The following is a 15,480-nucleotide window of genomic DNA, read 5'->3' on the forward strand; positions in this document are numbered from 1 at the left end:
ATAGCTGAAAGAATACAAGTCTTAAAAGCTGATCTCTATGGTTCTAAATCCTGCCTTAGTATGATTTACCAATCATTGAGTAATGCTGGAAAAATTACTTGAGCTCTTTGAGTCTATCTTTCTTCATCTATAAAATAGGAAAAATAATATCAATCTAGTTGTATTGCCTGAGGATTAACGAATGAAAAATGCACAGTTCATAGTAAACGCTAACATTGTTATTTAAATAAATGGTAGTTATCAGGCAAATTACCATGCCTTTCAAGAACTCAAATTTCTCTTGTAAGAAATAAAGTGAGAGGGCCAGATTAGTGACTTTGGAACTGTACTGTAATATTAGATTTTTAGTGGCATCCACCATCCTCCCTCCTTTTTTTTTTGGCTGTGCTGCATGACTTGAGGGATCTTAGTTCCCTAGCAGATTGAACCTGGACCTCCTGGGAATTCCCTGGCATCCACCCATTTTGTTAAAGGAACTCTATGTAGACCACCACCACAGAAAACAGTTAAAAGAAAGGCGAGCTCTTAAGATTGAAAGTATGTAGTCTAGGGAATTCCCTGGTAGTCCAGTGGTTAGGACTCTGCTTTCACTGCCAAGGCCTGGGTTCAATCCCTGCTCAGGGAACTAAGATCTGCAAGCTGTTCCCCATGTGTCACTCATGTGACATTTTCCTGAGACTACAAACAGATATCTCTGAGGAACACAGATTCCAAAGTTTTGGGCTAATCTTTCACCTGTAAAAAGAACTTCTGTTTACTTACTATGACTTAAGCGTTTAAATGAATTTTAAGTAAAAATAAAAATTAAATTAATAGAGCTACACAGCTATGAAGTAAGTTTAAAGGCAAACTGATATTGTGCTGATTTTTTTTCATAAATTTTTCATAAAAATTTTCATAAATTTTTTTTTCATTTATCAATATCACAACAGTGACACATACAGGCCTCCTTCCAGGAGGTTAAGTGTGTACTCCTTTGACACCCAGCCCCTCTACCCTGAAGGTAACACCTTCCTTTAGGGCAAGGATGTTATCAAGAAAACAATGGTTTCCTGCCTGCAAAATATGGGGCCTCTTTCCCTCAGGAATCTAAAGCAGTGGTTCTCAACGGTTTTTCACCCCAACCTCTGAGGGATACAACACGCTCCCATTAGTACCACCATCACACAATGGCAGTGATCAATTCCATGGTGAATGTGAGCTCTGTGAGGACAGCAACTTCAGCCTGTGTATGCCTTATTCTTAACTAGGATGACTGCACGCAGTGGGCAGTCCTAATAGACAGCAATTCAATGAGTGCTTCATTCTCAAGTACTTCTCCATTCCCACACCAGCCAGTTAAACACTTCACAACATAGAGAAGGGAAACAGGTACAGCAAAGCAGGAATAACTGGCTTCTTAGAAACACATATTTAATTTCATAAAATGCCTTTCTTGGCACTGTGCATAACTTTCTCAAATCTGTCCCTGAAAGCTTCAACTGACATAATTGGAAATGTCACAAGCAATCGTTATTTTTGGACATGTTATAATTTTTTTAATAGTGGCATATATATTGTCTTACCAGATTTATCATGACTTCATGAGTGATATTCTGACTTAACGTTAAAAAAATACCTTTTGTCAGTAACATCGACAATAATTTCTGCTTTGAAACCAGGAATTAATTTGCATAACAAACCTTGGCATTGAATTCAGCAAGGAAATCAAAATGCTTTTTAAGATCTGTGGCAAGGATTGCTTCTATGACTAAAAAACGAAAGCGCTTGAATTCCACATTGTCAAGATTAAGAAGGAAGTTGTATTCTGGACGAGAAAGATATAGAGTCCAGGCTGATGCAGCATGATGATTTTCCAAAACAGATCTGTCGTTGTATAAGACTGCCTAAAAAGGAACAAGAAAAATGAGGCAGGCATCTCAAAAGATATTGAACTTTAGTAATAAACAGAGTTAGGATCATGTTGGAAGAATACAATGAGTATCTATTACATGCCAGGCATTTTAATACTTGTGTAGAAGGGTTGATAATTTGATAAAGGATTAGACTGAAGTGCAAAGAGGATAAGGTACACTTTTCCAGCATTCATAGCTAGTAAGTGAAAGGGTAATTTGTCTCCAAGGTTCATCTTCCTTGCAGACACCATGCTGCCTACCAAGAGATATAAAGTTGATATTTGAGGTCTGCTTCCTTAAAGCAGTGAAACTTCTCAGATAAAGCTTCTGTAAATAAAATCATCAGGGACAGAGAGAGCAGGTTTCGGGATATATTACTATTCTTTAGTTAGCATGGAATGAATGGTGGTGGTGACTTAAGCAGAGGAACCCAGAATATTCTGTGCATGGTGAGCTGGAGACCCGTAAGTATGAGAAAGGCACATCCTATACTCCCAGCTGACACAGGACCTGGGAGTCAGAGAAGTATCAAACAGGTAAAAGCACAAATCCTCTGTCCAAGTGGTGTAGATCTAGGCACTGTATTTCCCATTTCACTTCAGTGGAAGACCCTGAGGTACCTCCTCAGTAGTCTAGGATTTGGGAATATAGATTCTAAAAATCACTGGATTACAGAATTTTTAAAGCTTCTTCCATCTCTCACAAGTAAAAATTTTTTTAAATTATTAAATATGCATGGTAATTAAGATGTTTAATTTGCTTCTGTTTTATGTATTGTTTTCTTTTTCCTTTTTGGCCACAAGGCATGTGGGGTCTTAGGTCTGACCTGGGATCGAACCCCCACACCTCTGCATTGGAAAGGGAAGTCTTAACCCCTGGACTGCCAGGGAAGTCCCCCAAGCATAGTAATTATTAAAAGAACTCTTATAGCTAGTGCTAAAGGCTGAGAATAAAAAATAAAAACACTGTCCCTATTTTCATGGCACTTTCTAATGAAAAAAGACAGATAAGAATATTGTATAATCTCAGCTACAATGCATATTCTGAGCCTAGTTAGGTCATTTTACAGATCTGTAAAAATTAATTATAGTCTAGATATAAACATAGATATTTACCATTTGATTTTTTTTAAAACATCATTTGATTTTAATGTTAGCAGTGATGATTTAAACTTTGGGTCACAAAAAGGTTGAAAAAAATATATGTCCATCAGTGGGTGAATAGATAAAGAAGATGCAATATATATACACAGAGTGGAGTATTTGTTAGCCATGAGAAGGAAGGGCATCCTAGCCTGGATGGACCTTGACAACAATATGCTAAGTGAGATAAGTTAGACAGAAAAAGACAAATGCTGATATCACTTATGTTTAATCTAAAACTGAACTCTATTTACAGTAGAACTAGGTGGTTACAAGAAGATGGGGAAATTGGGAGACAGTGGTCTAAGGGCACAAACATGCATTCAGAAGATGAATGGGACTTCCTTGATGGTCCAGTGGCTAAGACTCCATGCTCCCAATGCAGGGAGCACAGAATGAGATCCCCATGCCACAACTAAAGATCCTGTATGCTGCAACGAAGATCAAAGATCCTGTGTGCATTTACTGTACAGCACAGGGAACTACAGTCAAAATCTTGTAAGAACCCTATAATGGAAAACGATCTGAAAAATAATATATGTGGTTCATGTATAACTGAATCACCTTGCTGAAACATTGTAAGTCAACTATACTTCAATAAAACTTATGTATTATGGAATAAAAAAAAAGATCCTGTGGGCAGCAACTAAGAATTAGCACAGCCAAGTAAATAAATATATATATTTTAAAGTTGAATAAGTTCTGGAGATCTAATGTACAGCATTGTGATTATACAATCCTATATTATGAACTAAAAAGTTGCTAAAGACTAGATTTTAAATATTCTTACCACACACACCAAGAAGTTAATTATGTGATGTGATGGAGGTGTTAGCTATTGCTCTGGTGGTAATCATATTACAATATACGTGTCAAATTAAAACACTGAACATGTTCAACGTCAAAGACTTGCTAAGAAGTCAACTTACATATAAAAGTGATTTAACTAACTCATGTTTAAATCCAATAAAGACTGATAAATGATCAGAACAACTTTGTTCATGAAGAAGTAATCAAACTCCCAGGTCAATAAACCACAGTGCATAATGAGTGTCCTATAAAGCTACCGGACTTAAACTCTCAGTTAATGAGATCAGTTAAAAAAACAAGAAAACAAAAACCAGTAGTTCAGAATTCCTGCAGCATCCAAATTGCCCTTTGACATTACCAAAGAAATATAAAACTGAGGATGGAAAGAAATCTGAATCAATATTAGAATCTAGATATAATCACAATACTAGAAGCTTTAAAGACATGGTAAACATGGGAATGGATTGAGGAAAGGCCATCTAAGTCATCGCCTAAGAAGGAAAAACCCACCTGGAGAATAAGGGGACGGAGGCCTCTCCTGGACCCCAGTGAACAGACTGACTACCTCATGGGTTTGTGGAGGCAAGAATCATGGAGCAGTAAGGAAGAGGCAGATTCTACTTTAGAAAGAACACTGGACGGTCACACACATAGCAACAAGCAAAGCTTAACTTCAGGGAGGAAAACATTCCAAGTAAAACAGATAATGAATGAAGCCTCAGCTGGCTTTTACTGAAGGCACCTTGACAACTAGAAAATGAAGACCGTTTCCCCCCTAATTCAGAGCTGCAGTAACTTACATTCTTTGAATTTTTGCTAAAGCAACTTGCTACCTGCTTTCTCTAACTATGAATCTTCATTGTCTCCACAAGCAAATTTCTTCTCTAACATGGTAAAGCAATTTAGTTGGTCATAAAGTTTACTTTTACCCAGAGTCAAAAAGATTTGAAATGGAATGAGGTTTAATACAAAAGGATGGGGTTAATCTTAACAAATAATAAATACTTTTCAATAAATGAGCAAAAAGAAAAACCCATCAGACATAAACACTTAGATCAAACAGGAAGCTATGACAAATCTGAACAAATGTCTCCTGTTGAACCACAAGAAAAAGGAGACGTTAAAGTAAATCTCTAGGTCACAGTCGTAAGATTATAAGAAGGTATTTTAATCTTTCTGAAGTGAAGAATCTTGGATTAAGAAGGACTGTTTTCATTAAAAAACTAATATTCCTAACTGAAAAGAAAATCCAATAGAGGCAGTAAACAAATTAGGTGCAGCAGAAAACAATGCAGCTACTTTTTTTTTTAAGAAGTGCTTCTCTTTAAAGAAACAGTTTTGATAAGCAGCTTCCATCTAGGGACTCCTTTACCCTCAAGTTCTGCGTCCTAAGATTTCTGGTGATTAATCCTGTGTCTTCTAAGACCCTTGTCATAGTTTATCACTCTTGTTTTGCCTAAAACACATTTTTATGTACCTTTCTCAGATAGGATGGATGGAACATGATTTTTTTAAATCTTTGTATACCCAAGACTCTCTATTTTGCTCTTAACACTCAACTGTAGCTTAGCTGGATACAGAACTCTTAACTTGAAAATAATCCTTCTATGCCAGCACCATCTCCTCCCCTGTTTTACATTTTTCCTAGCATTTATAATCATCTCTCTTTTACACACACACACTTGTTGGTTTTTTCTTTACTAGAATGTGAGTTCCATATGGGCAGAATGTATTTTTTGCCTGTTTTGTTCAACAGTATTGCCTAGAATAGTGCCTGTCCTTCAGTATGCATTTCATAGCCTTGTGTAAGTTTTACTGCTAAGTCTCTTTAATTGGGAAGGATGAGTAGGAGGCCTGTTAATGTGGGTGGGGCTTGTTTACCCAGCAGGTTTTGCTTTGGAATTACCAGTGTGATTTCCAAAATGAGAAGGATTTACTCTGGAGTACTAAATCTCTTTGGCCATTTCCTTCAGTATTTAAGAGATGTGTTTTCTGCCTAGAAGTGAATAGATAAGTCACGGTAGCCTTGCTTTAAGGTGTATGGTGTATGTTATATGGGAGAGGTGTGTGTGTATGTGTGTAGCAGACAAGGGCAATGGCATCAGGAGTCGCCAGGGTTCCACTCAAACCTTGGCTTCCTTTCTAGTGTATTTTAATATCATTATATTTGCCCACATGATTTTCATTTTCCAAAAACAGTATGAAATTCTTTAACTTACTGGTGATAATATCCTTCTGCCTACTCCCCTCTGTTGTAATGCGTTTTATCTTTTATTATTATTTTGATCAGGAGGAAAGGGGGGGAAACGCACCTGCTTAGTTGCCATCTTGATCCATATTTGGGAGGACAAATGTTTATGACTGTCTCAGATCTATAGTTCTCAGTATTGTTTCCTTTGACCCCAAATCAAAATGTTTTGGCCAACTGCACTGGCAAAAAAGTTCGTTCAGTTTTAAGTACAAATAAAAGACATATATTTCATTTTCACCAAGAACTTTATTGAATGTGTTCACTAACCGAACAAACTTTTTGGCCAATCCAACTCAAACGGTAATATCTCAATCACTAATCAGCATCTTCCAGCCATCCATTCATTTGAAAATAGCTCAGAAATCTCTTATAATTTTAATACTGATGTCCCTCCAGGATAAACTTGACTGAATGTTTCCCCTTCTATGGCAGGGATTCAAAATAGTCTTCCTAAGTCTTCCCACACACTTCCCTTACCATGAGAAAGGAGAATGCTTGGTCCTATTGGTGGTATTATGCCCTATTGTCCCTTTTTATCATACACCAGAGAAATAATATCTTTCACTAATTATGGCCTGATTAGACTTATTGAGCTTCCTAAAATGAGAGAGACTGCTTTATTACCTAATAAACAGGTTAAGCCTCACGTTTTCACAAGAGTCCTTATCTCATAGGCACTGGCTGAAGAAGGTCTGGTGAACCTCATTACTTTGGGAACAATAGAGTATATTTCAGACAAGCTTAGCAGCCCAGCAGAGCAAAGAAATTAGGCATCCTTCAACATTCAGTACATGTTTCCTGAATGCCTTTTGTGTGCTAGGCATCATTCTAGGTATTAGGGAATAAAAGAAAAATGTCTGGCCTCATAGAAATTCATATTCCACTAAAATATACACAACAAAATACATAGTATGCTAAATGGTCGCTGCTGTGGAAAAAACAGAGGAGGAACATAACGAGTGTCATGGAGGAGCTTTTGAAATTTTAGGTGGAAGGAAGTCACAAAGGGATCTTTATAGATGTGTAGGGAAGGAGCACTGCGGGCGAGAGAACAGAAGGAGGCCAGGTTCTCAGAAAGGGAGTGTGCCTGGGACACAGGAGGAAATAGCAAGGAACCCAGTGAGGCTAGACCTGAGTGAGTTTAAAGAGAACTAATGGGGGCTAAGTCGTGTAGGACCTTCTGAGCCACTGTAATGACTGTCTTTTACTAGGAGTGAGGGTTCAGGGCAGAACAGGGCCCCTCTGGCTGCTGTGTGTTGAACCCGGACTGAAGAGCATCAGGAAGTAAGCGCAGAGACCAGGGAAAAGGCTATACTTTTTCACAGCTGAACTCTCTGATCAATTTCCTTTTCATTCCGGCCCTTCTCACTGCTTCATCTCTTGGCTGTCCTTAACAATGAGAGTTTAGAAATAACACATAGTTATTGACAGTGTCTAGACTTTATGTTTGTATTTTGTTCAGGACAACAGTTTTGAGTACATATAAATTATTGAATACATTCATGTGTCATTGTTTTAAACTATCTGCAGTGCAAGACAAACAACACTAGAATTCACTGACTTGTAATAGCCTTGAAGAAGAGGTAATATACAAGTCTGACTCACCTATACTCAATGCTGATCAAGAGAGAATGAAAGTAGAGAGTGGAATAGAATAGTAAATAATTTCTGTCTACGTGATAATCTGATCCAGCAGAAAACTTCCCAAATATTATCTCTTTTTACCCATACTCACATCAGGTACATATTTTGAGGTTCAGAAAGTAAGGGTTAATGGCCTAATGTCACACAGCTAATAGTGGGTAACCAGAAATCAAGCGCAGGTCTCTCCATCCCAAGACTAGTACTTTTTCTATTGTGCCCGTCTGTGACTTGCTATAGAACTAGGATTTTCAAAGATTATGAAGTGCTAGGCTAGAGAAAATGGGCATCTGATTCTTGCAGAGTGGGATTGCAAATGAGGAAATGTGCTTATAAGTGGGTTCAGTTCAGTTCAGTCGCTCAGTCATGTCCGACTCTTTGCAACCCCATGAATCGCAGGATGCCAGGCCTCCCTGTCCATCACCAACTCCCGGAGTTCACTCAGACTCATGTCCATCGAGTCAGTGATGCCATCCAGCCATCTCATCCTCTGTCGTCCCCTTCTCCTCCTGCCCCCAATATAAGTGGGTAATATCTCCCAAAGCAATTCTTAGAAAGTGGAAAAACATTAATATCTAGATTGAAATTCATCTAAAAGTTACCTGGAAATCATGAGCTATGAATAAAGTCTAATTAGAGAAAATGAATTACCTAGCACTTTTAATTTTCTCTCTCTCTCTGCATCCTATTCTTGTTCTGGCTAGAGAAACTATCTCCTATATTTTAAGTGCTGGGAGTGTGTGAAAGAAAGAGAAATGAGAAGAGGAACAGGGAGAATGGCTATAAAAGATGAAAGAATCAGAACTGAGGTTTGAACGTAGAGCAACAAAGTGAGGAAGTAAGACGAATTCAGTAAACAACATTGACAACTTGCTCTTTGTAAGCCAGGCAGGCAGGCAGAAATACAAAGCTGACATTTCAGGAATCATCTGCCTAAACAAAAACTCACAACCATACTTTTTGTTTTTTAGTTGCTAAGTCATCACACTAAATTCTGCTTAAAACCAAGCACAGCCATCCCTCAGTATCTTCAGGGAATTGGTTCTAGGACCCCTGCAGATGCTCATATAAAATATATATAAAGTAATGCAGTATTTTCATATAACCTACGCACATCCACTGTATACTTTAAATCTTCTCTAGATTACTTATAATACCTAATACAATGTAAACAGTTACTAGTATGCAGTAAATTTAAGTTTTGCTTTTTGGAACTTTCTGGAATTCTTAAAATTTTCAAACATTTTTGATCTGCAGTTGATTGAATCCAGGGAGGCAGAACTCCTGGATATGGAGGGCTGCCTGTATTTAGTTCCAAGTCCTAATATTTAAAGCTATTATAATTACAGCATCCATTTGTTGGAAACTCCTACCTCTTATGCAAATTGTGACCCTAAAGAAATCTTGCACCTTATCAACTGTACTGAATTCAAAAACAATGTACTAGAAGATTTTTTACATATATGAATATATGCTGAGCTAAGAGAATGCATATTATGGCATGTCTTAGAGGACAAAAAGAGGATAACAAAAATAATAACAATTCTCAGTTATTACAGTTTTTAGGCATATGAAGGATATGGCTAGAAGGAAGAGTAAGTCTTAACAGCTAGTCAAAATCTTACCAATTTGATCAAAGGCAAAGATACTGACAGCACAGGACTCCAGAATTTTATAAAAACAGTGAATTATTCTTTCAGGAATATTTTTATTTATCTTCCAGTTGAATATCTTTCCCTAACTCTTTAGCACATGTCATAACAACGTGTTTTATCCAACAGCAAAATGCTTCAACTGAAGAATGGTGTGCAAAGGGAAATGTAGCCTGGCTGTAAAATCTCAGCATCATTCCTCAGACTTTCTGAAAGTTATCTCCTACCTGAGGGGCATTGGTAGCCACTAGGAACGCATTTGTCCGTCCCGGGTGGTCGTAGTCATGCATGGCAGCTGCCACATACAGAGCCATCAGTTCCAGCGCAGGAATGTTTGAAGATAGACAGCCATAGCTCTCATCTGGAATCGAGCAGCTCCTCGACGAAATGTAAGCAATTCGCTCAGGGTTAATTGCTGAGGAACAAGCAAAATGAAAGAGCATTACATATAAAATCCTTACGGTGAGGCTAAAAGGAGCTTCCCAAAGGTAATATGATCATCTTATTTGTTGACTTACCTAAGAAATACTCTCTAAACATGGACATAAAATAGTATGCTATTTCCAACATACATGCTAACAGAGAGGAGCAGTGTTAAACACGACATGACAGGATTCTCATGATGCTCTGTTAACTCAAGCTAGTGGTTATCCTTAGAAACCTCTGATTTTCTAAACTTTTGTTATTTAAAGGTTAAACATAATGGCCAGAGTAATAGGAAAAAACAATCTAGAGAATAAAATTACATGAAACACTATAGAGACTTAGGAACTTAATATATTAACAAAGCAAGCATTTCAACATACATGCTTTTCAAATCTTACCCAAATAGATTTCCTTTCATTTGTAACCCTGACTACACTACTTCCTCTTCTTTTTCCTTCCATGAAGCCCCTTATAAAATACTGTAAAGAAAAACTCTGAAAACTGAAAAGGTATGGAAAACTGAGGAGTGATCCAGTCAGTATAATTCTTTGTATCTTCTAGTTAGAAACAATAATTTTACTCTCAGCACTGTGCTTTTGATGTCCTTAACACCTTACCATTTGTTTCTCCTTTTTTGGTAATTTGGTGGCTATACCTATTTAGATGGTCACTCAAATTGTTATTGCTAAAGGTATCTTAAAGTATTAAGAAGGAAATAATAAAGTATATTGTGAGTAGACAGCAAAGAAAACCACAAAGATATCAGAGAGATACAAAATTTCATTGGTTGTGTTCAGCAGGGGAAACAGAATAATGTCCTGACTTGTCAAAGTCCAAAAGGACTTTATCATGATTTAGTTCATTTAATATTTTCAATCACAAGGGTTTTTTAACATAATAACTTAAATACACAATACTGATAGTTATAAAGATACCTAATTATTTTCATGCTGTTTATATTTTGCACCTAAATTGAGTTTTAGAATTCCCCACACTAGAGCTTCTTTTAAAAATAAAAAGTAAAAACAAGATACTTAAATGTATGAATAAAGATATATTTAAACATTCAAGTTTCTAACAAGATTTAAATTACCAATATCAGAGTGAAAACTTTAATTTTTTCTGCATTATATGCATTCTGTAGTGCCCCTAGAATTTAGAATATATATATAAAATATTAAAAAATGCAAAAAATCCTTTTAAACTCAGTATATACTTACAATTGACATATTAGGATCTTAATACATTAGTCTGTGTATGTTTAATCTGAAATTACTAGTATAAAAAAAATACATGGCAAGACAACTAAATGGCCAGACAACTAGACATAAGTACTGAAGATTCCATTTAAAAGGAGGCCTCGGAAAAAGGCATTAGAGACTGAAAAGGAAGAGGCAGAACTATCTCTATTTGTAAATGACATGATTCTGTATACAGAAAGATCCTAAGAAATCCACTGGAAAAGTATTAAACTAAAAATGAGATCATAAAGGTTGCAGGGTACTAGATCAATATGCAAAAAATCCATTTTATTTCTCCACACTAGGGATAAATAATCAAAAAATGAACCCAAGAAAGCAATTCCATTTATACTAGCTTCAAAGAGACTAAAATACTTCGGAGTGAATTTCACAAAAGAAGTGAAAAACCAGTATCCTGAAAAATAAAAAACTTTGTTGAAAGAAATTAAGACAAATAAGTAGAAAAATATCCATGCTCATGGTTCAGGAGACTTAATATTGTTAAGATAGCAATACTCCCTCAAATGATCTATGGTTCAACATACTCCTGTCAATGTCCCAGCTGGCTTTTTTGTACAAGAGATATATAAACTGGCCCTAAAATTCATATGGAAATGAAAGAGATCCAGATTAGCCAAAACAATCTTGAAAAAGAATAATTTTGAAGTTTACTACAAAGCTTTAGTAACAAAAGATTGTGTGGTAATGACATAAGGATAGGTACATAGATTAATGGAACAGAACTGACTCCAGAAATAAATCCTTATACTTACGGTCAACTGATATTTGGATAAGGGAGCCAAGACCTTGTTGAGAGCCAACTATGCTTTGCATGATACAAGGCACTTTCATACATGTTGTTTCACTTAATGCCACATCTTAAAAGGCAGAAATGATTTTATAACGTTTAAGAACCAATCATGTAGAATACATAAAGAAATTTTTTCAACAAATGGTGTCAAGACAACTAGATTTCCATATGCTAAAGATGAATGTTAGACCTCTTCCTTACTTCATCCCCTCAAATTAGTTTTAGTGGATCCTAGACCTAAACTATGAAACTCTTAGAGCACTATGAAACCCTTAGAAGAAAACATAGTAAATCTTCATGACCTCAAGTTACACAAACCCTTTGTAGATATGACACCAAAAGCATGAGCAATGAAAGAAAAAATTAGTTAAACTTCATCAAAATTGAAAACTTTATGCTTTGATTGTTGTCATTCAGTCTCTCAGTCAAGTCTGACTCTGAACTCATGGACTGCAGCACACCAGGCTCCCCTGTCCCACACCATCTCCCAGAGCTTGCTTAAACTCATGTCTATTTAGCTGGTGATGCCATCCAACCATCTCATCCTCTGTCATCCCCTTCTCCTCCTGCCTGCAGTCTTTCCCAGCATCAGGGTCTTTTCTAATGAGTTGGCTCTTCACATCAGGTGGCCAAAATATTGCGGCTTCAGCATCAGTCCTTCCAATGAATATTCAGGACTGATTTCCTTTAGGATTAACTGGTTTGATCTCCTTGCAGTCCAAGGGACTCTCAAGAGTCTTCTCCAACACCACAGTCCAAAAGCATCAATTCTTTGGCTCTCAGCTTTCTTTATGGTTCAAGTGTCACGTCCATACATGACTACTGGAAAAACCATAGCTTTGACTAGACAGATCTTTATTAGCCAAGTAATGTCTCCGCTTTTTATTATGCTGTCTAGGTTTGTCATAGCTTATCTTCCAAGGAGCAAGCTTCTTTTAATTTTATGTCTGCAGTCACCATCTGCAGTGATTTTTGGAGCCAAAGAAAATAAAGTCTGTCACTGTTTCCATTGTTTCCCCATCTATTTGCCATGAAGTGATGGGACTGGATGCCATGATCTTATGCTTTGATAGACATCGTCAAAAAAGTGCAAAGATAACACAATGTGAGAAAATAGCAGCAAATCATAAATTTAATAAGACACTTGTATCCAGAACATATAAAAAACTTTTACAACTCAATAATGAAAAGACAAATGACAAAATTTTTAAATGGACAAAGGACAAATATACATATGACCTAAAAAACATGAAAAGATGCTCAACATCATTAGCTATTAGAAAAATGTGAATCAAAAAATCCACAGTGAGATACCACTTCACACCAACCACAGAATGGCTATCAAGAAGACAGATAATGATAAATGGCAGATAAATTAATATTAATTTATTATAATAATAAATTGGGATCTTCATACACTGCATGTGGGAATGTAAAATAGTGCAACCATTTTGGAAAATAGTTTGGCAGTTCCTCCAAATGTTAATCACAGAGTCACCTTATGACCCAGCAATTCCATAAAACTAGGTAGATGGCCAAGAGAAATGAAAACATAAACCCACACAAAAGCTGGTAGATGAATATTCATAGCAGCATTTATTCATAACCGCCCCAAAGTGAAAAGAACCCACATTTCCAATAGGTATACCTACATCAGTAAATTCAGAAAGATCAACCATTACCTTCCTTTGTCTTGATGTAACACTTAAAATCCATTCCCATATATGTTCCTCAGGTTTCTGCCAATATAAATTTAGGAAATTATTTTGGTATTCAGACTTAGATTGTGGCAGATCTGAGTTTAATTATGGATCACAAAGAAATGAGAGGTGGTGGGACTAGGTTTAGAGGTGAACTAGCATAAACCTACAAGTCAAGAATCTCAGGTGAGGTTGTTACAAGGTCTTCAGGCAACCAACATAAGGTGAAATGATTGTTTTTCAGCATGGAGGTACAGCAAGATATGAGGGGTTCAAGGTAATCAGATTTATTGAAATCGACTCAAATATTCTTCCAATTATAAGGGTCCTTTCTTTTCCAATCAATACCACAGCTCTGACATAAGAGGCCTAGTTGAGGCCATGAACTCAACTTGCATTGAATTTCAGGTAACTTCAGGATCAAACTTCGGATTATGTTTTCAGAAGTTACGATCCTCCTACTATAATAATTAAGAATTTTTTTTTAATTAAAAAATCTAATTATTTTTGTCTGCGCTGGTTCTTCACTGGTACTCAGGCCTTTCTCTAGTTGTGGTGAGCAGGGGCTACCCTCTAGTTGTAGTGCTCCAGCTTCTTGCAGTGGCTCCTCTTTTTGTGGAGCACAGGCGGTAGAGGGTGTGTGCTTCCATAGCTGCGTCAGGTGGGCTTAGCAGTTGCAGCTGCTGGGCTCTAAAGCACAGGCTCAGTAGTCGTGGCACACAGGCCTAAGTTATTTGGCGGCATGTGGGACCCCTTCTGGATCAGGGATCAAACTCAAGTCTCCTGCACTGGCAGGTGGATTCTTTACCACTTAGCCACCAGAAAAGTCAAGGAATTCTTTTAACTATCTGGTTCTCTAACCATTCATTAAAACTCTAAACTTGTTATTTCATTTCTTTTTTTATTGAAATATAATTAACGTGAAACACTGTGTAAATCTAAGGTATACAATGTGTTCATTTGATATATTTGTATACTGCAATATGATTACCACCTGTAGCATCAGCTAACACCTCTACGACACCACATAATTATCATTTCTTTTCCTGGGATGAGGTCAATTAAGATCTAGTCTCTCAGCAACTTTGAACTTTATAAGGTAGTGTTTATGACTATAACCACTATGCTGTGCATTAGCTCTCCAGGACTTATTTATCTACGAGCTCCAAGTTTGTAACCTTAAACAACATATCCCCAATTCCCTCACCCCCAGCCTCTGGTAACCACCATTACATTCTCTGTTTTTACAAGTTCAGCATTTTTATATTCCATATGTAACTGACATCATAAAGTATTTGTCTGATACTTCATTTAGCATAATGCCCTTAAGGCCCATCTGCTGCAAATGGCAGGATTTCCTCCTGTCTCATGGCTGAATAATATTCCATTGTGTGTACATGTACACACACACACACACATCTTTATCCATTCATGGATTATTTTCATGTCTTGGCTATTATGAATAATGCAGTAATAAATATGGAAGTGCATATATCTCTTCAAACTTCTATTTTCATTTCCTTTGGATATATACCCAGAAATTGCTCCTTCACATGATAGTTCTACTTTATTTTTTTGAGAAATAAAAATCTCAATACTACTGTTCACAGTGGCTGAACCAACCTGTCTTCCCTTTAACAGTGCACAAGCGTTCCCTTATATCCACATCTTGGCCGAAACTTGCCTCTTGTCTTGATGACAGCCATTCTAACAAGTGTGAGGTGATAGCCCACTGTGGTTTTGATTTGTGTTTCTCTGCCCATTGTTTAAAAATTGGATTTTTTGGGGTATTAAGTTGTATAAGTTCTTTATGTATGTTCGATATTAACCCCTTATACTCAGTATATGAACTACAAATATTTACTCCCATTCTGCAGGTTGCCTTTTCATTTTTAAAATTGTTTCCTTTGC

At 36.7% G+C, this 15,480-nt stretch overlaps 2 protein-coding genes across 2 annotated transcripts in view; one reads left to right on the forward strand and one right to left on the reverse strand.

Annotated features, from left to right (window-relative positions):
- CYP2R1 (cytochrome P450 family 2 subfamily R member 1) overlaps positions 1-15,480 on the forward strand; it is a 93,566-nt gene that overhangs the window by 50,959 nt on the left and 27,127 nt on the right. The window lies entirely within an intron of this gene.
- PDE3B (phosphodiesterase 3B) overlaps positions 1-15,480 on the reverse strand; it is a 161,956-nt gene that overhangs the window by 7,770 nt on the left and 138,706 nt on the right. Inside the window, exons 12-13 of the mRNA XM_019975147.2 lie at positions 9,619-9,806; positions 1,683-1,886 (exon numbers count right to left, since the gene is read on the reverse strand). Of these exons, the coding sequence (XP_019830706.2) occupies positions 1,683-1,886; positions 9,619-9,806 (392 nt within the window). The remainder of the gene's footprint in view (positions 1-1,682; positions 1,887-9,618; positions 9,807-15,480) is intronic.

The sequence above is a fragment of the Bos indicus genome, chromosome 15, assembly GCF_029378745.1.
Source record: "Bos indicus isolate NIAB-ARS_2022 breed Sahiwal x Tharparkar chromosome 15, NIAB-ARS_B.indTharparkar_mat_pri_1.0, whole genome shotgun sequence".
In the NCBI taxonomy this organism is placed as follows: domain Eukaryota; kingdom Metazoa; phylum Chordata; class Mammalia; order Artiodactyla; family Bovidae; genus Bos; species Bos indicus.